Source organism: Sycon ciliatum, chromosome 8 (genome assembly GCF_964019385.1).
Source record: "Sycon ciliatum chromosome 8, ocSycCili1.1, whole genome shotgun sequence".
Taxonomy (NCBI): domain Eukaryota; kingdom Metazoa; phylum Porifera; class Calcarea; order Leucosolenida; family Sycettidae; genus Sycon; species Sycon ciliatum.
In genome coordinates, this window is record NC_088650.1 from 3,710,211 (window position 1) to 3,733,486 (window position 23,276).

Below are 23,276 nucleotides of genomic sequence, written 5' to 3' on the forward strand. Positions count from 1 at the left end.
TCACCCTCTCAATCTAACACTCAGTCACTCTCTCACTCTCTCTCTCTCACCCTCACCACCGCACTCTATTTCACTCACTCTCTCACTCTCACCACCGCCCCCATTCTCTCTCTCTCACACACTATCCCCACCGCACTCCCTCTGTCTCTCACCTTGAGGATTCCACTCTCCAGGTTCTGATTTATAGCCTACAGGCAATGCAGAAACACAGAATCACACGTCAGATGACTTCTTCCAGGGGCGTAACAGCCGGTCCGGCCGGTCCGGTTTTGGCCGGACCACTTTTTTGCCCGACCACGGTCAAAGGTGCCCAGAATGAAGGATTATGCACCCTAATTTCAAATTGTTCACGGGGGACAGCCCCCGGACCCCCCTCTTGCCGGACCACCTCCAAATGCAGTGCTACGCGCCTGTCTTCACAGTCACTGCACGATTGCAATGTACAGGATGTGTGGGCGCTGCACTTACGTATACATGTCTTGCTCTCGTCTTGTTTTTCTTTTCTCTCTCTCTCTTATGTCTCCTATCTCCTTCTCTATTTTTTCTTGTCGCGCTTTGTCTGTGCAGACGCCGAGACCACCAAGGTCGGCTGAGCAGCAGGGCCCCGCCACCACTTTCCGCATTCATTCGGGAGCATAGTGGACTTAGTAAAAAATAAAAAAATACACGATTGCAATGTATACACGATTGCAATGTATACACGAGCATGTCATACTCCCCAGTTATAACGGTTCGGTTAGTTATGTAGAATGTTTTGCAGCATGACCACAGCCTAACATAACTATAGTTTTGTCATGTGTCATATTTGTACAGCAGAGGTCTTCTGAAGAGTCTCTCAAGCTATTCTGATACCTGCAAAGTAACAAAGACAGCCACTTTGGTCACTCACCTTTCCAAGTTTAGTGAATTGCTGGACTAGGTACTTGGCAGTTTCTGTCTTGCCAGACCCGCTTTCTCCGCTAATCACACAGCACTACGTATCAACACATGCACAGGCATGCACGTGTGCATGCACACACGCACACGCACACACACACACACACACACACACACACACACACACACACACACACGCACACACACACACACACACACACACATACACACACACACACACGCACACACATACACACATATACACACAAAAAACATGAATTTTCCAGGACATTCACCCAACCGATCAAGAAGTTGCAAGCTCGAAAGTCAAAACAGCAATAAAAAAGCAAGGTACATGTACATTGCGCGGGATCTTGAAGGGGGGGGGGTGGGATCTTGAATGGGGGGGGGGGGGTGGGGATCTTGAAGGGGGGGGGTGGGATCTTGAAGGGGGGGGGGGTGGGATCTTGAAGGGGGGGGGGGGATCTTGCCCGTGCGACTCGCGCATGCGTGCAAATTGGGCCAGCTTGCTGGGCTGGGTGCTAACTTGCGTTAGCACTCTAACACTGATATACAGATTGTGTAGATTGCTACTACTCACCTGGTTGCGCCGCTGCACCATCATGTCCTGATAACACTGTCCGGCTATCGTGTAGACATGCGGCGGCATTGTGTGATCATCCACTCGCTCTCGGTACAGGTCGGACGTCTAGCGCAATAACAGCAGCAGCAGCAGCAGAAGCGGCAGAAGCAACATCCAATAATTAGTGGAGAGATGTATCAGTACGTTTAAGCCTGTAACACAAACAAGGCTATATCCACTATATCTATCTAGGTTATATCTATGTGCACATGCAGAGGAACGCAAAGATCTGTCTAGATGTTGCTTGAGGTTTCACAGATGAATCTCTATCCGGAAAGAAACCTTTATGCCGGCGAACAACTTCTACACTGACACAATCAAGATGATCCTCTTCTAATATCATTCACCCCCATACCTACGGTCTCAGATGCTGCAATTCAAAAGTTCTACTCTCTCCAAATTAATTTCCATCCTAAGGACTTCATCAGGGAACACAATACAACATGCACACAGGTAAAGCACGCACAGCAATGATCAGTGCAATCATCAGTGCAATGATCAGTGAAATGATCAGTGCAATGATCAGTGCAATGATCAGTGCAATGATCAGTGCAATGATCAGTGCAATGATCAGTGCAATGATCAGTGCAATGATCAGTGCAATGATCAGCCGCACCTTTTCATCATAGAAGCTGAGCGTCTGGAAGGGATTGATAGCCAGCAGGATGTCACCGATGTTGGTGTAGATGATGTTCTTGGCGTAGCGCTTCGCCAGATGATGCAGCAGCACGGACTGAACGGACAACATACAAGCACAAGAGCCAGTGCTTAGTAGACACACAGTGTACACGGCTCTGCACCTGCACCTCCTCCCAGGTACATGTCATTTTACGTGAATTACAATTTCAGTGTCAGGGACCTGCCAGGTTTCAGGTGTGATGTAGAATTAAGTGACCAGCATCCCCGGCACATACATGTACAGTGCATACTCTAGTACAAAAAGAATAGAATGGGGTACGGAGCTTGGGTTGGCTACTCTAGTACATTCTCCAGTGCCTTTTAGCTGTAAGGCAAATGCAGGTGCCTGGTTTCTGTGCAGAAATCAAAGCTACACCGAAAATAACGTCCTACACAGTACTTCTGTGGCATTATACCTCACATCTCCCAAATCACATACCTCACATCTCCCAAATCACATACCTCATCCAGAACCTCCAGCTTGGTCAGGTCGTTGACCAGCTCATCCCCCACTCTCCGACCACTGCGCAGCGTCATGTCGCCATCAGTCTTGTCTGCAGTGTCCTCGCCTGAAGTGTTGCCATCACTACCGTCACCAGCACCATCACCATCACCGCCATTGGCCATATCCACAGCAGCCATGAGCTGACGCCTTGTCTACACAGGTGAACACAGCAATGGTAGAACAAGCAAAGTGAGAACAGAGTAAGCAGTTTAAGAGAGCACAGCGGCACAATATTGTATACCAGGAAGAAGATAATCCTCCGATATAGGTCGCGTATGCATCCACGTTCCATTAAATCATCATGGTCAGCTTCATCTGCATGGCTACTTGATTATGCTGGATTACACCATGCTCAAGGTGTAGGCAAAACACCTCAAATAACCATAGGAGTGACTGCTATCAAGTAAGGATGTGAGAGTGATAACCCGTTGAATGAGATATATCAGAAGAGAAGAGTGTGTATGTGTGTGTGGGGGGGGGGGGGGGGGAGGGCAGACAGGCTGAGAGAGCGTAGCAAGCCAAGGACACACTTGATGTGAAAGCTGGCCAGCGAACCGTTTTTTTCAGCTTACCGGCTTCGTATTTGATGGCACATTTTTCATGAAGTCGATGTCGAACAGGTCTTGGATGGATGGCCGCTTCTCATAGTTCTTAACCAGACACCTAGAGCAAAAAAACAAACGGTATAGGGTCTAAGGGAGTTGCATAGAATCAACTACTTCACCTTATCATCACTGCACGATACAGCCAACAGGGTAGTATTGCCTCCACTTCTACCTCTATAGCAGACTACGTGTTCACCAGTTTGCTGCTTGTCTGAGTGCTCCAACCGTTTAGCACACCACAGATCAACATAGAGTAGTATTGCCAGTGGATAGAAAGTCTCTCTCTCACTCACTCACTCACTCACTCTCTCTCTCTCTCTCACTCACTCACTCTCTCTCTCTCTCTCTCTCTCTCTCTCTCTATCTCTCTCTCTCTCTCTCTCTTGCTCTCTCTCTCTCCCGCTCTCACTCACTGTCTCTCTCTATCTCTCTATCTCTCTATCTATCTATCTCTATCTATCTACCTCTCTCCTACATACACTCCGCCACCCGCTCACTCTCTTGCTTGCTCACACCCTTGTTTCTTCCTTCAGTTTGCCCATGGGGACGTGATAGAGGTGGAGGAAGGGTCCCGGAACCAGGCTTACATGAGAGCCTGTGATAGCTAGTAATGCAGGCATAAAGAGAGAACTGAGTAATTATTTTGGCCCAGCTATTGATCTCACCTGCTGATGATGTCATTCAGAGAAGTGGACCACTGAGTTGGCTGCTTAACGGTGGGTGGACTAGCCCTGCATGTACGTAGGCAGTCAAGAACACAATCGGAAATAGAAAGAAATACGGATATGTGCTGGACACTATGCACAGCCAGCTTGCGACAAGAAACATTGCTGTTGGGATAGGCGGCTAAGTGAATAATTATGAGAAATGATGCACACGCAGAGACAGTGAGGCAGGCTAGTGCGTCATGATGGCATACCGTCAACAGCCAGGAAGGACCAAGGACAATGTAACATGAGCCCATTGCACCAAATTCTTCATTTCTCCAACATACACCCACCAGGCAATATGGCGGTAAATACACCTACCAGATGATTCAACAATGTCTAGAGTTTAGCAATCATGACTGACCTGGGTATCTTGAAGATGGCTTCGTTGACAGGCACAGTGTGCAGGGGAGGACGGGAGTCGCACAGCTCGATCAGCGTGATGCCGAACGACCATACATCACACCGTGCATCGTACTCCGCCTCGAGGTAGTGCTCACATGCAATCACCTATAGTGAACAATACAAGTTTGGCAAAACAACGGCAACAGCAGCATACAGTGATCAGTACACAAGCCACGACCCCGCCCTACACCTCCTTGTGTCCGGCCTTGTGTTGACTCCCCCCCCCCCCCCTCCACACACACACTCCCCCCCCCCCCCCATACACACACACTCCCCCCCCCCCCCCCCACACACACACACACTCCCCCCCCCCCTCCCCCCACACCCACATACATCTCCGTTATCCCTGAAGGGCTTTACCTAAATGTGTCTCCTGACAAACAAAACTAAACCCAAACGAGTTCCTTGGGATAGCAGCTCAGGTCAAGACAACAATTGCTCTCTGCTGCATTTACGTAATTCAGAATGAATACATATGGCTCCTTGACCAGAAGATAATTATAGTTTACAACAGAGGTACAGTCAGACCTCGCTTACCCGGTCCTCTTTTATCCGGATCCCTTTCCATCGGGAAGAAAGTCGTTGGTTACCGATTTACAGCATATGCCATGCATACATACAGTATGTGTGTTCGATTATCCGGTTCCCTCACCTGTCCGGATGTTTTTGTGGAAAACGGATCATTGTGCGGTTATGCCAGGTCTGACTGTAAGTGCCAGCGCATGGTCCAGCAGCTGTACTATAGTGTTCCTTGACGCAATGGCTGACAAACAACATTCTGCTCCACATGAAGTCAATATTGCAACACTAATACCATGCCCTGGCACAACATGGCTACGAGGAATCCACTCTCACCTCTGGCGCCATCCAGTACGGGGTCCCAATGGACGTGTTTCTTTTCTGTTCTTTCTCCTTCAGTTGCGCGCAAACTCCTGTGGGGAGTGTAGGAAGAATGAAGGAAAGAACATAGGCATCTTTGAACCAACAGTATCACTATCAACAGTATCACAGTATCATATCACAAATGGGCTGAAGGTGACTTAACCCAGCAGGCTTGTGATGGGTACATTGCCCATAAAATATCTGACCAGAAGAACACAACAACTGAAGCATAACTATTTAGAGGACGGTGCCAGAGCAGTCAACAATGCATGCTATGTGTGGCACACAGAGCAAGCGCTAAGGACAGTGCTACTCAATGAAGTCCAGTCACATCACTCAAGTACGCACCGGGCGGTACAAGGCCCTAGACCTGCGAACACTGGTCTGCCAAATGATGCAAGTCGCAAACTTGAGTGACGCGACTGGATTTCATTAAGCAGCACAGTATGTTTTGTCAATCATGCACACTGTTATCAAGTAGCTAGACTCTGTGCAAGTGGCACCAGTGGAATGTGCAATAGTGAAGTAGTCAAGATATCACAGGCTAGTACATAATCTAGCTATGCAATGAAGGTCCACCATGCACAGGCCAAAACAAATTTCCAGACACCGAGCTCAGTGAAACTTTGTGTCCCCCCCCCCCCCCCCAAAACGGAACCCCTTTGCAGAACTGGAGTGTGGGCGTGTGTGGGCGTGTGTGGGCATGCCCGAGGGGATGAGGTACATCCATGGCTAGTCATTGGCTTCTGGTTGAAAAGAACAGCATTGGTATTGCAAGTATTGTAAGTATCGCAAGGAAGGGCGTGTAACGTCAGCAATACCAGCATGCACCTGAAACAATACAATATGTACAAAGCTCAAAAAACATTTCCCTCCAGTACAACTCACCGAAGTCGACAAGCTTGACGTGTGCGTCATGAGTAAGTAGTATGTTACCACCTTTCACGTCACGATGGATGATGTCATGAGAATGGAGGAAGACCAGTGCCTACAAGAAAAGAAAAAAAACTCTGAATGAAAAGCAATGCGAATAGCGGAATGGCGGTGAACAAATATCAATGTTGCTACCCACATGTTTTCATTTTGCTGATATTATGTACTCTGAGTAGGTATCTCCAGCAACAATGGGTAACATAATACGCTTTGGTTACGCAAGCTTCCCAAGACCAATGCAATCTATCCCATACACAGCCCAGTTTAAGTCAGCTACAGCGAGCAGGATTGTGCAAGTGAAAATTCGTCAACAGATCAAGATTGCCAGAAAGTCTCAAACCACATGTATTCAACTCGGATGGTGAGCCAATTAAATTATGGTGAAAAAGTCATAACTCATAACATTTTTTCCTTCTCCTTTTTTACCACATGTATTGTATTGTACTTAAAAGGATTCTCCAAAAGCAAATGGATGCTTATCACAGAAGTCTCCCACATAAATCTAGCAAGAAAAAGGGGAAATGGGGGAGAGGAGAGGGGAAGATGAAGCATGGGAAGAAGGGAAACAAGTACCTAAATATCAATGTATAACAGCAGGAACATGTCAATACAAAGAGGACCAATGCGACAGGGTCTGTCTCGGATAAAGAACTCTATTGAAAAATTCGTGATTACCCGGAAAAATGAAGAGAACAATCCCAACTTAGTGCATGTCATACAAACTAAAGGCAATTATTAATCACAGTCACTACTAGCAAACCAGATCATTATGATACCAGAGGGCAACTAAAAAGGCAGCTAAATGTTGGGGCTGTCTGGGATGCAACGTGAATCCATACCTTGAGTGTTTCTTTCATGACGTAACCGATCACGTCCTCGGACAGTGTCTTGTTCTGCTTCACCATCGCCTTGGCCAACTCAGACATTGATCCACTGCGGCAGAGCTAAAACAAAATTTCAAAGTTTCGAACAAAAGGACGAGCTGAAACGGTATGTGTAACGGCATCACTGTAACAAAGTGATAACGATTTATTTACAAGAGATTCATCGGCAACACCCAGTCGTTACACTGGGTTACGAGTGGTAGCACCACTAATCCACACCGGTTGCCAGCAAAAGTTATTCAAGTAAGCGGAACACCTCAAACTCATGTCATTGTGAAATCCTGCTTATGTCCACCATAGGCATGTTTTCAGATCATAAATGCACAAAAGACTCCATGGCTCGTACGAGACTAGGTTAGACTGATGTCTCACATGGTACTCTGAGACTGAACAGCATGCATCCATAGGATATCTGTCAGTCTCAAGAGAAAGGCAGACTCAGCTCCTGAAGCCTGTGCATCACACTTTTTTTCCAGTCAGTATTGCGTGCATAGCTGACACATGAAGAAGCATGAAAGAACTGGGCTCTCAGCGAGTATACACTGGTGAGTACAGCTGATCATACCTCCATGATAAGCCACAGTCTATCCAGCTCATAGCGTTCCTCACTGCGCTGTATGAACGCTCCGTGGAATGTCGGCAGGTTGGGATGAGAGGTGCCAGGCGAGCAGAAGTTCTTGAATATGTTGACCTCCATTTCCAGCTCCTGTTCCTTGTCACTCTCACAGATCATTATCTATATTCATACAACAACAACACACACACACACACACACACACACACACACACACACACACACACACACACACACACATACACACACACACACACATACATACACACACACACACACACACAGCTATAGATGACTACCAAGGATGATACATTCACTTTATCTATCTTATCACGTAATTACCTGTGAAGACTGAGTGGACAGAACAGTAATGATAAATCCAAACACACAGTTTCGTACTTTTCGACATATTCCTGTGCCTCTCAAAAGGCAAAGACACCAGTTTATTCATGCCACCAAAGGGACTCAAAACGTGTCCATAGTTAGCCATAATTGCAGCCAAAAATGAGGCCATCAACACAGCGTTGCAAAACGAATTGAAAACCAGGGGCGTCGGACACGGTACGGTCACTACGGTATTGACCGTACCACATTTTGCCCCAGGTACTCCGAGAGTCAATAAAATACACTGATCTGGGATCTAAATTTCCAAAATATTCCGCTCACCCACCACTCTCTCAGGAGTAAATTGTATAGTTCAGACGGCTGACCGTACCATACTAAAATACCTTCCGACGCCCCCACAAACACATGCAATCATTTTATGACAATGACTACTGTGCAAAAAGTGTCACTCTACCCCAACCAAACAGTGATGGACGACAAAAGGTGAATTTAACCACACTTCTCAACATCCCATGCTCGCAGACTATCTGAATGACATCATCATCATGCGATGGTATGAATCAAGCAGCAAAGCCGGTGATGTCGCCTCACACAAAACACTCCCCAAAAATTGAGGACATACACAACAGGGGTGATGGAATAAAGTCACAGAATGATGTCATAGAATGATGTCATGATCTAGCTTCTACATGCCCTGCTCTTAGCTGTGAGTCTGACCTTTACTGCCACCATCGCTCCGGAGGTGAAGTCTCTCGCTTTGTGAACCTCGCCAAACGTGCCGCTGCCAATCTTCTCAATGAGCTCCCACCGTGAGCCGGGCTCTGGTAGGCCACTCAGGGCCGGGATCGGCTCCTTGCTCGACCACATCACTGAGTTTAGGCAGTAACTGCTATAGAAACGAAAAATTAATATCGAACAACAAAGGCCGTATTGTGTGACGCATTCAGTAACAAGGAATTGGCAGTAACTAGGCAGAGTTTCAACCCACAATGAACTGCCCAACAATTGTATCTACGAGTCGCATGGTGGACTTAAGTTTAGAGAGACAAACATAATGTTCTAAGATGAGGACACACTTCAGGCGATTCACCAGCAACATATTTTAAGACTAATTGTGCAGGTGAAAAACCCGAAGCTTGCTCTCTTCCTAAGATCATCTATACAAAGCATCTCAAGAATGTAAACGGCCTATCCCAGACAGGCATAGTAATTTTTTTCTCTCCAAAACTCTGACCTATTTTTGCTGGAATGTGTACTTGGGACCTAAACATGCAGCATTGCCTTATGGCTGGTACCGTACTCGTGCGATTAGTGCCCCTGGGGCACTATTTTTTCAAATGTTCATCACAGATGGGGCACTATTCAAGAGAGGGCACTATTTTTTCAATGCTGGTACATTTACGTCATCCAGCCTAAAGTGTACTGTAAACTATCACAACTTGACAGAAATGGCAACAAGAACTGCGATTTTGATCCTGAAACCACCAGTGCAATGACATGGACAAGAGCATTAGCAAAAGAACACCAAACTTGGACATGCGTTTGGGGGGGGGGGCACTATTCAAGAGAGGGATTTATTTTTTCGCTGGCTCTTGGAGACTGGGGCACTATTCGAGATAGGGCGCTATTCAAGAGAGGGCTCTAATGGCGCGAGTACGGTATACCCTGAACCACACAGTGCCCATACCATTTCCCTGTTAAAGTACCATCCTGTTCACCTGTACAGGACTTCTGGCAATCTCACCATTGCTGCATCATGCAAGCAATACGCACATCTACCATTAATGTTAACTTATCTAGTACCGGTAACGTCAGTTGACTGTATAAAATCAGCTATAGCAGCATTTCCCAATCCCGGTGTGGGTCATCGATGAACTTCAGAAGCGTTCTCCTACCATACGAGTACATTTGGTGCCTTCCTGGACACAGCGGGTTTTGGGCACATGAAATCTTAAATATGACGACCCCTTCTCCACCAACTTCTCATCTTTCTCAGATCGTACCAGGCCTGCCGGAACCGGTCCAGGTTAGTACCGGACCAACTTTTTGGCCACCTACACATGTTTCCGAATGTGGCGGTCATGTGTACCCGCCATATCATACACAGAGTGTGAAAGGCCATGATACTACCGGACCAATCGAAAACTGCTTCCGGTGGTCCTGCGTACTGTCTCGCTATCCCTGTAAGCAAGCTAGATAAGCCTGCAGCTACCTGCCTGGGAAATGCCATGAAAAGGGGAATATACTTCGATATTTCCCAGACCCCACATCTGGCAATACCCATTATATTGGCTGTAAACAATTTTTTTAAAGAAGGAAAGTAATTAGTTAGCCATATCCGTGGCCGCATCACCTGACGTGCCCAGGAACACGTCAAGCAAAGACATTCGCATCGGCGGGCCACTTCTACACCCATTTTATCCTCAGTGTGGTATGCAGAACTCACAAGTGAGTCAGGGGAGAGGGGATGAGTCTCTCAAACAAGCAAGCGTGTAACGGACCTATAACCCCATAAACCGCATCCTTGTTACCCTCACTCCGATCAAGTGAGTACCCAGTTCACCGTGGGTATCGGCACAGCTCCTTGCATGCAAAGTGGCATAAAGTATAGAATGAGCAACTCTAAAGAATGGTGCTATCAACGGTGGATCGAAAGGAGTACTGTGCTTTTGTCTCATCGACCCAGTTTCAACCCAGTTTCAACCCAGTTTCAACACGGTTTTCAGGTCTGGATTCAACCCAGTATCAACCCAGTTTCAACCCAGTATCGACCCAGTTTCAACCCAGTATCAACCCAGTATCGACCCAGTTTCAACCCAGTATCAACCCAGTTTCAACCCAGTATCAACCCAGTATCGACCCAGTTTCAACCCAGTATCAACCCAGTTTCAACCCAGTATCGACCCAGTATCGACCCAGTATCGACCCAGTTTCAACACGGTTTCAACACGGTTTCAACACGGTTTTCAGGTCTGGATGCATCGATGGTATTACATTTTTAGATTCATGACAGCGACGCGTGCAAAATGGACTGCTACTCGCCTAGCCAACACGACACAAGCAATCGATCGATTACTAGTACTAGTAGAAGTTCGAGCACTCACCTATCGCTCCAGATTTCAGTCAGCCGCAGAGAAATTCACTGGTTGAGGTAGCAGTGAGTATTAGTCCATCCTTCCCATGTGGATATATGCGCAACCCAGCGTCATTACCAGGGTCAATCGGAATGCGTCGCCGCAAAGGTTTCCAAATCGAAGACTTGTGCACATCAACTATTTCGTTCTTGGGGTCGACGCGAAGCAGCTTCCTCCTCCAAACCACGTGGCCAGCCTAACGTAATGGTGATCGTTCTACTTATCGTCTAGCACTGCCATTCATTGTTGACACAACCAGCTAGATTCTCTTCTGAACAATTTTCATTCGTCAGGTCCCCAAAATCTGAACCTGCCTTCGCAGATCTACTATTACTAACGACGTGATGACTAATACTTGTACGACGCTCGCGCTCATCATCTATGCCAAACTATGCAATGACAATGGTTCATGGTGTTTGGCACTTGGTCTTTGACAGATTTGCATGATCCAATACGGAACGCCTGCTTTGCGGATTCACACCTCACTGCGAGCCAGAGTACTACCGGGACTCTGGCTCGCAGACTACCTGGTACTCTGACGTCTGAGTAGATCTGCTGCTGTACTGTACAGACACAAGCGGGCTAGAACTACAAAAGTCAGCTGATACTAATCTCCCGTCACCCTTCCTGGCCCCGGACATGTCTCCCTAGCCCTGCCCCTGGGCCATGGCACATGTGCACTGATAACCATGTAACCATGACACAATCATTCATGTGAGTATTGCAACTGCTGTTAGTGGAGTCTAGTAGTATCAGGTGCAGTGGATTATGTGATTTATGTCCCGGGCTGGCCTTATGTCTGGTACCGGTATGGTGCACTCTCAACTTACTAAAGTCTTCTTTTTAATGCTCCATGTGTCATCTTCTATGTGCCATGCGCTACTTGATGTAGATCTACCATGTACCAGCCTGCTATGTCGGATACCGCCAACCATGCATCGACTAGGCGCCAGGCGCGAACTGATGGTGGTGGAGGTGAGAAGGAGAGCTCTGTGCCAGAACTTTGCAGCTTAGAGAGCGTGTGTGGGCAGGCGTGTGTTTACCGCCATATTGCCAGGTGTGTCTTTACCATATTAATTTTATCAACCATAAGTATAGCTGCAGTGGTGGCTTCAACTTCATTCTCCATGGTCCGACCTAGGATTTTGGGTTACGTTAAGATAATAATGATACTTAGTACTTAAACTGCAGGAGTTGCAAAGAAAGTTTTAAAAATCAATACAGCCTCCGCGTTTGCGGGGACAGCGCATGTACTAAAGCGGGCCTTCATAAATTACAGCTGTGGATGCAGTGTAATGGGTATACAGTATGCACCACAAACAACCTAGAATCGCTCAAGCTAGGGCAATAGATAGCACTTGATCAAATCCGTGCCCGTGAGGTGTATAACACACACCTCACGTATACTGATTTATGCCCCATAAGCAAAAAGGCTACCCAATAGTACATAATTGCATATTGCACTTGTCCGCGACCAGAGAGGTCGCGGGTTCGAGCCCCGCAGTCACACGTCTGACTGCAAAATCCCCACGACGCAGCTCACCAGATCAATTGGAGTGCGTCCTCTTCACTAAAGTAGAGTCGATTCAAGCGAGCTGTAACTCCCCGGCCGGAAGGCGGGCTCACGCCCCTACATGGCTACTTCCCCTCGTCTAACTTCCAAGACGAAAAAGAAGTATATTAGCTGACTGGCCAGAATTGGAAAAATAGGTACAACAGTTACTGCTCTACAATGGCGACATGCGGGTGTTTGTATGAAACTCGCAGTCTGGTAGAGGCAGTGCCTACAATAGATGACTTGCACAAAGCTCCGAACCGCGAGTGAGACGGGGCAAGTGCACCCTGTGCACCCAGGCTACACTGCGGGCACCCTACACAAGGCTACAGTATACACCGTCTGTAGTGTACTTTTTTTGTCAGCATGAATGAACGGTGCACTGCATGTACATGATGTACATGTACATCACTACAATGTCATGTACATGATCAGTACCGTCACTGTCTTCAGATTCAGAAGCTCATGAGTCATGTGCACTTGTAGGGTTAGTGGAAGTACATGCCTGTATTATTATGTGAAGAGAAGCCAGGCGTCCAAACCAACCCAAAATACTCTTGCCATATTTTTCGGTGAAACAGTTATAAAAAAATTGTCTTACTAAACAACAGTGAGCATAGAAGCAACCTCGATGCACCCAATAATATGGCATCCGGGAACAGCAAGTGTTGCACGAGGATCCCAAGAACACGTCAAGTTCCATGCTACCCGCCGCCATCAAAAGAACGAAGAATAACTGTGCTAGCCTAGTTCATATTCAATGAAACGCTATCGGTACGGGATATAGGAGCCTGTTGGGAAGGCGTGGGTGAGCTGTTAAAATCATGTACGGTTCGCACAGCACAACATACATGCAGCAGTTATTGCGACGGTTAACGTCGATGGACGAGAGTCATACAGCACAGTCCATGGGGGTTGACGTTTCTGGGCTTCCTTTCCGAAAGGAAATTTTTACTTGTATTTCTTCTCTAATAAAGCAGAATCATGCTGATTATACCAGTCTGTTATGAAGACAAGAAAGCAGCCATGGACATTGTGCCACACTAAAGGAACGACAGGTAAAAGATAAAGCACTTCATCTGAAAACTCAAGGACTATCCATAAATACAGCAAATGATAATCCTAGCCTGGTAATGTCCAACTCCGTCATGTGAGCCATTCGGTGGGAAGCATAATGTTCGAAATGCTGAAATTTGAACAGTTGCAGTTGTGTTCGTCGCCACACAATGCCATCGCCAGTTCACATTCGAAATGTAGCCATTTTTACGCTTGTGTCCCTGTACACGGCATGATTCAACTCTTCCATCGCTTCCTGGTCTGTACAGAAGTGCGGTTGCGTTCCCGTTCCTGACACTCACATCCGTCTCCGCTAACCAGCATCATGAGCACTCCAATGTTGCCGCTCCTTCCGTATCGTCCCAGCGCACCCGTCAAGATGTGAATTACTGTAGGCAACGGAGCCAGTGTATGATGAAGGCGAATGCACTGTTTGATGATGCTCCAACAAATCCTTTCACCGTTGTATGGAATTTGTAAGAAGAGTAGTGGCTCAACTGTAGGTCCAACGCAGAAGGTACCTCACAGCGCAGTTATGTTACGTCCACAATAATGAACATACTCAGCAGACTGTGATGTGTATCAGACACACTCTGGCATTATTTGTTCCACATTCTCCCAGGAGGAGATGAAATGTAGTTCAATCATGTCTTCAGTACATGGGGTACCATTGCCTCGTTGCAACTAAACAGGTATGCAAGTTACTTTCCCATGAGACCCAGCCGAAGCCGCATCGTCGTCATTACCAGCTAATCATGAAGAGGTATAATGTGACTTTCCACCACTCCCTGATTCATCATAGTTTGCGAGCCTGCGCCAAACTGCTTTCTCACTAGAGCCAGGCATCGGATACATATGGCTTCAGTAAGGTTTACAATGCTATGTCTCTGTCCTAGATCCCAGTCTAGATACAGCTGCTCAGAGTAAGGGCTGATGAAAATAATGTTCATATCGGAACAAGTGAGACTTCAACAGTAGCTAGTACACATCAGGCCTGAGGACTTCGCAGCGTTTCTCCAGCACACTTGTTCTCTCCTTCAACTCAGATACTACTTCAAGTACTACTAAAGGCCATCTGGCTCTCATACTCAGTCCTTCCACCCTTCATTTTCGTGGTTTAGGCTTCCACTCGTCACTCGGCAGGTTCCTGGCCTCTCCGCAGTCTGTCCTCAGGAGAGGGTCGATCTGGAGCTAGTGCAGCCGATTGAAAGGGAATCGAGTTCTTTCTCAGACGTCCACAAACTTTCGTTGTGCTTGACTTCGCTTCCACTGCGGGAAAGACTTAAGTAGTCACACTTCAGGACCACGACGTGCTTGTTGCAGCCTACACCAATGTTACTAAAATAATATTCCCTCATTTTTCTGCCTCCCGCCTGGCCGGCTCGGAAAGGAACGTATGGAACGGGAGCCTCAGTTCCATCTCTCGTCTGCTCGTTCATTCAGGAGCGCAGCAGCGCTTCGGCATGACGATACAAGTCGAATCAAAACAACTCTACTCTCTAGCCAAACTTGAAAACTAGCTCAGTGTTCGTCAGGTAAAAAGCGACACTAACATAGTTCGAAAGTCACGAACTCAAAAGGTGGGGAAGTCAGAGTCAGAAGGTCCACTTGCATGCCCCGTCTCGAACCCAGACAATCTTTGTGCAAGTCATCTATTGAGCCGTGATTGCTCTTGAAAGGATGTTATCCCTGCAACATCTCTCATGGACAAACTACCTACCAATTGATTGAAATAAGATACTTATAATGCACACACGGATGAAAAGTGATAAGCATTAGAAACGAAGAGTGAACATACAAGCTGCACATCATGGGTTTGGGAGAAGGATATCTTTGAACTTGTGAAACTCACTGCTCACTGTGAAACTACATGAACCGATCGATTACTGAATCTCAGGTTGATCATGTGTTCCTATAGGACATTCTTATCAGAGAAACCTTCTGTGAACGTTACCAACATATTTTGCACGAAATCTCTCTTAAAACGAACATGGGAGAGCGATGTGAAATGAAAACGTAAAAGAAAAATATCTTATCACTGTTTTACTTGAAGGCGTTAGTTACTTGAAGGCGTTCTCCATAGAGAGGTCTTGTAGCAGTTCTTCCAAACTCTCCTCTTCATCAGCGTTCACTGCCTCGTCGCTTTCATCATTGCCACCGAACGAGGAGTCCTCTGCACTCTTCGGGATATCTTGCACGGCAGTCTGCTCGCGTACAAACTGATGACGAGGCATGTTGCCGTCCACCATTGCCGCATCACTAGGCTTGCTCTCCCTCCTGTTCGTCTTTCCAGCCTTGCCATGAGCTGCTGTGTCGCCTGAATGCTGCTCAAACTGCCTCACAGCTGAATTTCCCCGTCCGTTGTTCCCAGAGTGACTTTGTTCTGTTGTTGCTGGTTGGGTCTGCAATGGCTCCATAGCCAAAGCGGGATTACGGGAACTAGGCCCATCTGACTTTGCTTGACTTTCGGTTTCATGCTGGGCTAGTGAAACACCATCTTTCGATGGAGGAGAATTCAAAATTCTGTTCCATATACTGAGGTTTGCAGGAGCCTCAGTCTCGCTTGCTGTTTTTATCCGGACTTGGTCTTCTCTTTGGGCATCCTCTAATATCTCTTCATCGGTCAGATCATTGACAGCAGGTAGATTCGTTTCACTGGGTTTGTTATCCGTAGACCCAGTGCTACTGGCCACTAATGGCTCATCATCGGCAAGCTCGTCTTCTAGTTGGTACGCTTCGCCCTCTTCTTCAGTGATGGCCACCGCTTCTTGGCCGTCCCCTGGCTGCAAGATTATTTCAGGCTCTTCACCCGTCACTAGGATATCACCTGCTTCACCCAGTGTCTCATCTGAGCTTGTTGACACTGTAGGCTTCGTGATCACATGTGTTTCGGGCTCCTCAGGAAGCGTCGTCACTATCTCAGCACCGGTCGTCTTTGCAGCCTCTGGTGTCGGTTTCAGTGTCGGTGTTGGTGTCGGAGGTAGTGGCGTAGTGGTGGCTTTGGTGGTGAACGCTATGTCCGTAGTCATTGCTGTACTTCCCATGGTAGTCTGTTGCTCCAGTGGACTTCCCGTGGTAGTCTGTTGCTCCAGTGGACTTGCCGTGGAGTCTTCACCAGCCGTCGGAGATGTAGACACTGTAGTATTGCACGGTGCTAGTTTTGAGCACCATCTCATGTTGACAAGTGGCTGTGGCCGAACAAAGACATTTCGTCGGCCGTATGTGTGCCTGAGAGAGCGGAATAGGTTGCAGTCGCGCTGCTTGAAGCGAGTCCGTGACTGCACACCATAGCCACACTGAGCCGTGCAATCAGACCAGGCAGTCCATGATGTGGATAGTCGAAGTTCTGCAATGAAGACCACAAATTTTTACAAAGCACACGGCTTAAATTTATTCTCTTTGCTGTCATTGCTTTCGGAGTGTAGTGAGCACTGTACACCCCCCCCCCCCATATACACACACACACACGCATACACACACACACGCATTCACACACACACACATACACACACACACACACACACACACACACACACACAACATACACACAGATACACACATCTCAGAAAGATGCAGAGGGTGAAATATTCAAGAATTCAAAGCATATTGTTGATGTCCTAACATAGCTGTTCATCTAGTTTCAATGCACTGAGGAAAGATCTAACCAAAATCTGCCTTTAAGCGTACCTCTGCATGGCGTACTGCGACAGAATCTCCAGCGCAGTGCAGTCCTGGTCCCTCCAGAACACTCAGAGGCATTGCCAGTGCTGCATGCCCTCTGCCGACTCTGAACACCTCGTCCGCAGCTGCTTGAGCATTCACTGTACTTGCCAAACCTCTGCCACTCCGATACTGTGAGGGAGAAAACAGAATGACAGGTGATTTCAAGGTACAGGACCCTTTGGACCCCGAGGTGCCCAAATAAAGGAGGTTGTGCTAAATACTTGAAGTACAGCATATAGCTGGAGCCTGGAGTGGTGAGGTGTCATCACATGTGGTATACGCTATCAGCCCATGTACTGTAAGTCCACAAATAGTCGGCGAATAGATATTTCCGGCTATTGTCAGCTTGGGCATTTTGGGTCTAAAATTTGCTGCGGTCGAAATTTTGTTTTGCAAGTGTCAGGGTGACAGTGTATACAGGCAGCAGTACTGGCTGAAATTTCAATGTGGCCGATATCCGTTTTAGCCCAGGGAAGCCGGAATTTAAACACGGCAAATTTTGTAGACTTCCAGTACCCCGGGAACATTTATAGTACTTAGAAACCGGAGAAACCCAGAAACTTCGGTAAAGGTAATTTTCGCCTAAAGTAAAACTCGGCCTAAAATTCAAAAAGCCATGGTACAGTGTGAAAAATGCGTTCTTTGATCTGGAAAACTGGTTTACCGAAATATCCGCGCTACCAAACCGTTGATTTTGGGATATACCGAAAATATTTTAACACCGAAAATTCCCGGTTCTACAGTAGCACGTAGACGTACTTCGTATAGTAGCAGGTACACATTTTGACATTTAAGCAATCTTTCTTACCAGGACAAGGCCTCAAGCGGCAAGACCGAACGTACGTTCGCACGCGCCTCGGCTTCCAGCAGTCCTGTCCTACACAGGCAACAGTCACCTTGATCACCTTGACACCAGCACCACACGTACGACTGCATTCGCCTACTCGCTTCTCGGCAACCGAATACTTGGCTGCGGAGAACAGGCAACAAAGTGGAAAAAGGGATAATGGTGAGTTCGAACTTCAAGTTTCTCACAGTGATTTGAATTGCAAAATACTGCGCATGCCTTCCTACAATGAACATCAGCTGAGTCAAAAGGTTACATTAACATTTGCTGGGCATGACGCCATCAACGCATAAATGCTTTGCTAATTTTTAAATCTTCATGACTGTGATCAGAAAAGTCAAGGGTATAAATCATGCCTCGGCCACATTCCACTAACACTTGTTCTTTTCCTCATGTTCACTCCCTCTCCCTCTCGTTCTTTTTTCTTCACTGCTAATGCATTCTCTTGACTACCAAAATTAATCACTTTCAGTACAACTGGGCCCATTCACGGAATTTTAAAAAATGAATGGAAATAAAATGTCACGGTTCGTGCTATACTCAATTAGACTGAGTTTTACGCATCCGTAGGAACGCCACCATCCTCAAGGATCAAGAATTCAGGACCTCCCAGTACTTTAAGAGCTGCATCTTCCCAGGGGTTACAGACAAGAAGAAGGACACCATGTTACGAGTTATGATACACAGTCCGCCAAAGTAACCAGACCATATGCAGTCAGCGAGTGCGACAACAAGGCACAAAACTTACATGGAGCACCGAGACACTCAACTTCCGTGGACAGTTCGTCATAACTCGAAACATTTTATCCTAGCTTATTCTTGTGCATGATTATATTGGCTCAACATACGAGAGTTTGACTAATATTTGGTCCACAGCAATAGCAACACCTTTGTAAGAGTGCCCGTAACCTTAGATTACTGGTAGCATCTGCTACACAAACTTTCTTCTAGGTCCACAGAACATGAGAGAACACCAGTTAAGTCTGGGACTAAATAAATAAACCAGCTTCAGTCCGACTACAGGTAGCTTTAGTTCTGTCTGCGCACCTGACGAGAAGGCAATGATGGAATGCACCTGACGAGAAGGCAATGATGGAATGAAAGAACTCGTGGAAATTTCGCGAAATGGGACATGGAAAAAGTCAGAAGCTAGTTTGGTCCTTTAGCCCGATTCCTTACCATCTGGTGGGCATTTTGGTCGAGTGCATTTCAAGGTTGAGTTCTTGGTATACTCTGACTTCTTGCATACAGACTTCTTGCTACATTTGTAGAGACGCGCTTCAACCATGACTCCCGTTCCACAGGTAACACTGCATTCTCCCAGCATGTACGATGTCAGCACATAACGATCTGCAAGAGAGCATTGGGATTGGACAACGCACATGAGTTGTGAGGCGAACTCACAAGCACAACACACACACACACACACACACACACACACACACACACACGCGCGCGCGCGCGCGCGCACAGGCAATTATGTTAGTGAGATAAGGCTTGATGCTAATCAACAAACTTGATGTGGAGCTTCCACTCTCTCCCTCCCTCCCTCTCCCTTACCTCTCCCTCTCCCCCCCCCCCCTCTCTCTCTCTCTCTCTCTCTCTCTCTCCCTTCCCCACTCCCTGCCTCCCCTCTCTCCCTATGCTCCATATTTACCTGAAAATGGGCAGGCAGGTTGCCGGCATGGTCGGCGTCTAGTTCTTCTCTGAATTGTGTCCTGCAAGCAATTTCCTCTCTTCCTGCATCGCAAGAGCACGGTGTCGGAACGGAAGCCGGAACCGCATGTCACCGAGCACTGGCCACGTGTGAACTTGACAATGCGGTACTTGCCTGGAGCCATCCAGAGAGAAAACAGACAACAACCAGAACAGCATGAGGATGTACACGTACAAGTATATGGATGTACATGTACATGTATGTATGTATGTACATGTATGTATGTATGTACATGTATGTATGTATGTACATGTACATGACATGTTGTATGTATGTTTGTATGTATGTATGTATGTACATGTATGTATGTTTGTACACAAAAGGCACAATGGAGGTTTACAGGGTTGTCGCAACTCGGAGTTTCTTGCTCAATGCAATCATCAGGCGACTAAGAAACTCCGAGTTGCGACAACCCTGTAAACCTCCATTGTGCCTTTTGTGTGTATGTATGTATGTTTGTATGTATGTATGTATGTATGTATGTATGTATGTATGTCTTGCGTGGGGTAGTGCCTTTGCTGTTTGCGTTATGCAGAGCTCACTGACTTGTCAGTTTGAGCACTCTGGCAAGGTACGTTCGGGCCTGATTGGAAATTTTTATTTCCATTGCTATCAGGTTCGGCCTCATTTCCTCTGTGCTGCGCTGACGAGTCCACAAAGGACGAAACAGTTCTGTCCGCAGATTGAGTATTTCGCTCCTGCTCTTGTAGCAGTTGAGCACTCTTGCGTGGGGTAGTGCCTTTGCTGTTTGCGTTATGCAGAGCTCACTGACTTGTCAGTTTGAGCACTCTGGCAAGGTACGTTCGGGCCTGATTGGAAATTTTTATTTCCATTGCTATCAGGTTCGGCCTCATTTCCTCTGTGCTGCGCTGACGAGTCCACAAAGGACGAAACAGTTCTGTCCGCAGATTGAGTATTTCGCTCCTGCTCTTGTAGCAGTTGAGCACTCTTGCGTGGGGTAGTGCCTTTGCTGTTTGCGTTATGCAGAGCTCACTGACTTGTCAGTTTGAGCACTCTGGCAAGGTACGTTCGGGCCTGATTGGAAATTTTTATTTCCATTGCTATCAGGTTCGGCCTCATTTCCTCTGTGCTGCGCTGACGAGTCCACAAAGGACGAAACAGTTCTGTCCGCAGATTGAGTATTTCGCTCCTGCTCTTGTAGCAGTTGAGCACTCTTGCGTGGGGTAGTGCCTTTGCTGTTTGCGTTATGCAGAGCTCACTGACTTGTCAGTTTGAGCACTCTGGCAAGGTACGTTCGGGCCTGATTGGAAATTTTTATTTCCATTGCTATCAGGTTCGGCCTCATTTCCTCTGTGCTGCGCTGACGAGTCCACAAAGGACGAAACAGTTCTGTCCGCAGATTGAGTATTTCGCTCCTGCTCTTGTAGCAGTTGAGCACTCTTGCGTGGGGTAGTGCCTTTGCTGTTTGCGTTATGCAGAGCTCACTGACTTGTCAGTTTGAGCACTCTGGCAAGGTACGTTCGGGCCTGATTGGAAATTTTTATTTCCATTGCTATCAGGTTCGGCCTCATTTCCTCTGTGCTGCGCTGACGAGTCCACAAAGGACGAAACAGTTCTGTCCGCAGATTGAGTATTTCGCTCCTGCTCTTGTAGCAGTTGAGCACTCTTGCGTGGGGTAGTGCCTTTGCTGTTTGCGTTATGCAGAGCTCACTGACTTGTCAGTTTGAGCACTCTGGCAAGGTACGTTCGGGCCTGATTGGAAATTTTTATTTCCATTGCTATCAGGTTCGGCCTCATTTCCTCTGTGCTGCGCTGACGAGTCCACAAAGGACGAAACAGTTCTGTCCGCAGATTGAGTATGTATGTATGTATGTATGTATGTATGTATGTACATGTATGTACATGTATGTATGTATGTATGTATGTATGTATGTATGTATGTATGTATGTAACTGTTATGTATGTACTGCTGAGACCGTTATGGCCGAAACAGCTTGCTGTCTACAGCATTGGGTAAGTATGTATGTATGTACATGTACATGTATGTGTGGACTGGGTTGGAGAGCCAAGGATGAATTTATAGAAAAGAAAAAGGACCAAGGGACTACAAGTTACGCTATAATGTCCACTAACATCACTGCAGATTGCTTAGTAACTGGTGGTGTTAGTGGACATTATAGCGTAACTTGTAGTTCCTTGGTCCTTTTCTTTTCTATTAGTAATAGTATGACATTGTATGTATGTGTGTATTTCTTCATTCATTTTGAATTCGGAATTACACACGGGATATACGCCCAATTACATGGAAGCGAATGTGATAATGGAATGAAAATAAGAGGGGTTGGGGGGGGGGGGCAATGATCACAATGTCATGTTGCTCGAACGCTCTTTTCTCTGGCATAAAAGACAACGGCAGCTTAACAGGGTGAGCTTGAACTTGAAGAGCTGGAGTGCGTGTTTCGTACCGCATTGCTACTACGATAAGTGAAAGCTGGGGTGGAGCTGGATGCCGAAACTCGAGTAGAATCAATCCTCAAGGGGGACTAGTACTACTACTAGTACTAGACTTTCTACGGCTGAAGGGCGGTGAAATGCGATTAAAATCTTCTCTTTTACCTTTTATCGCAGATGACTTGCGACCACCCTTCCGACCTCTGAGCTTCCGACCGCCACCGACAGTCGCTTTTCGTCCACGACTTGAAAACCGGTTGTAAGTAGCCTTCCACAGCCAGTTGTGTTTGCGGATGCTACCTTTGCGAGCTTCGTTCGTATCCTGACTCGACAATGCTGCTAGCAGTGAATCATCGCCTTGCTCCTCAGTGTTGCTATTTTCTGTAAGTACGCTCGCAGACTGTTCGCCAAGAGAATCATCTAGGCCCACATCAGCTTCTAAGCTGCTTTCTTCTGCTTGCCCAGTAGCCGTACCAACCACTAGCAAACAGGTTAGGAATAGAGCTAAGTTTGAAGCACCCATTTTCGAAACGGCTGGCCAAATTTCCACTTTGAGGTTACGAGCGTGCAACAGCCAAGGAAAGCTTCACAGACTGGCCACAACGGCTGTGCGGCACTCCAATATATCGCGTTTCGATCGCCATGTCCTTCCATTGTAGCTAACCGTTTCATTCCGAGCATCGAGAAATTCGCCCTCTGCAAGCACACACTGCACAAGCTGGAATCGGAATAAAGGCCAAAGCCTCTCCACGATCAGCCGGAAAATGACTGGAGAAAAAGTACCCGATGTGGCAC

At 47.0% G+C, this 23,276-nt stretch overlaps 2 protein-coding genes across 4 annotated transcripts in view; both read right to left on the reverse strand.

Annotated features, from left to right (window-relative positions):
- Positions 1–12,959, reverse strand: part of LOC135822286 (myosin-IIIb-like) — a 31,815-nt gene extending 18,856 nt beyond the window's left edge. Inside the window, exons 1-14 of one of the 3 annotated variants that reach the window (XM_065335021.1) lie at positions 12,715–12,959; positions 8,755–8,923; positions 7,684–7,854; positions 7,074–7,178; positions 6,190–6,289; positions 5,275–5,351; positions 4,379–4,524; positions 3,973–4,038; positions 3,275–3,365; positions 2,660–2,854; positions 2,136–2,252; positions 1,478–1,585; positions 890–973; positions 153–188 (exon numbers count right to left, since the gene is read on the reverse strand). In XM_065335021.1, coding sequence (XP_065191093.1) covers positions 153–188; positions 890–973; positions 1,478–1,585; positions 2,136–2,252; positions 2,660–2,854; positions 3,275–3,365; positions 3,973–4,038; positions 4,379–4,524; positions 5,275–5,351; positions 6,190–6,289; positions 7,074–7,178; positions 7,684–7,854; positions 8,755–8,904 — 1,446 coding nt within the window. In that variant the 5' untranslated portion in view covers positions 8,905–8,923; positions 12,715–12,959. Of the gene's footprint in view, positions 1–152; positions 189–889; positions 974–1,477; positions 1,586–2,135; positions 2,253–2,659; positions 2,855–3,274; positions 3,366–3,972; positions 4,039–4,378; positions 4,525–5,274; positions 5,352–6,189; positions 6,290–7,073; positions 7,179–7,683; positions 7,855–8,754; positions 8,927–11,141; positions 11,502–12,714 lie in introns of those variants that run through there. The other 2 variants (XM_065335020.1, XM_065335019.1) reach the window with 2 other exon arrangements.
- Positions 12,960–15,505: 2,546 nt separating this feature from the next.
- On the reverse strand, positions 15,506–23,207 carry LOC135822407 (uncharacterized). The gene is made up of 6 exons (XM_065335168.1): positions 22,647–23,207; positions 20,010–20,183; positions 19,532–19,702; positions 18,314–18,475; positions 17,470–17,634; positions 15,506–17,128 (listed from the first exon to the last, which is right to left on the reverse strand). The coding sequence occupies exons 1-6, from the start codon at positions 23,002–23,004 to the stop codon at positions 15,843–15,845; spliced, it is 2,316 nt and encodes a 771-aa protein (XP_065191240.1). The 5' UTR covers positions 23,005–23,207; the 3' UTR covers positions 15,506–15,842.
- Between the last annotated feature and the right edge of the window lie 69 nt (positions 23,208–23,276).

Coding starts and splice junctions, on each gene's coding strand:
- LOC135822407 (XM_065335168.1), bottom strand. CDS start 23,004: ATGGGTGCTTCAAACTTAGCTCTATTCCTAACCTGTTTGCTAGTGGTT. Junction 19,703..20,009: donor ACCTGCCTGCCCATTTTCAG/GTAAATATGGAG, acceptor GCTCTCTTGCAG/ATCGTTATGTGCTGACATCG. Junction 17,129..17,469: donor TCGCAGTACGCCATGCAGAG/GTACGCTTAAAG, acceptor TCTTCATTGCAG/AACTTCGACTATCCACATCA.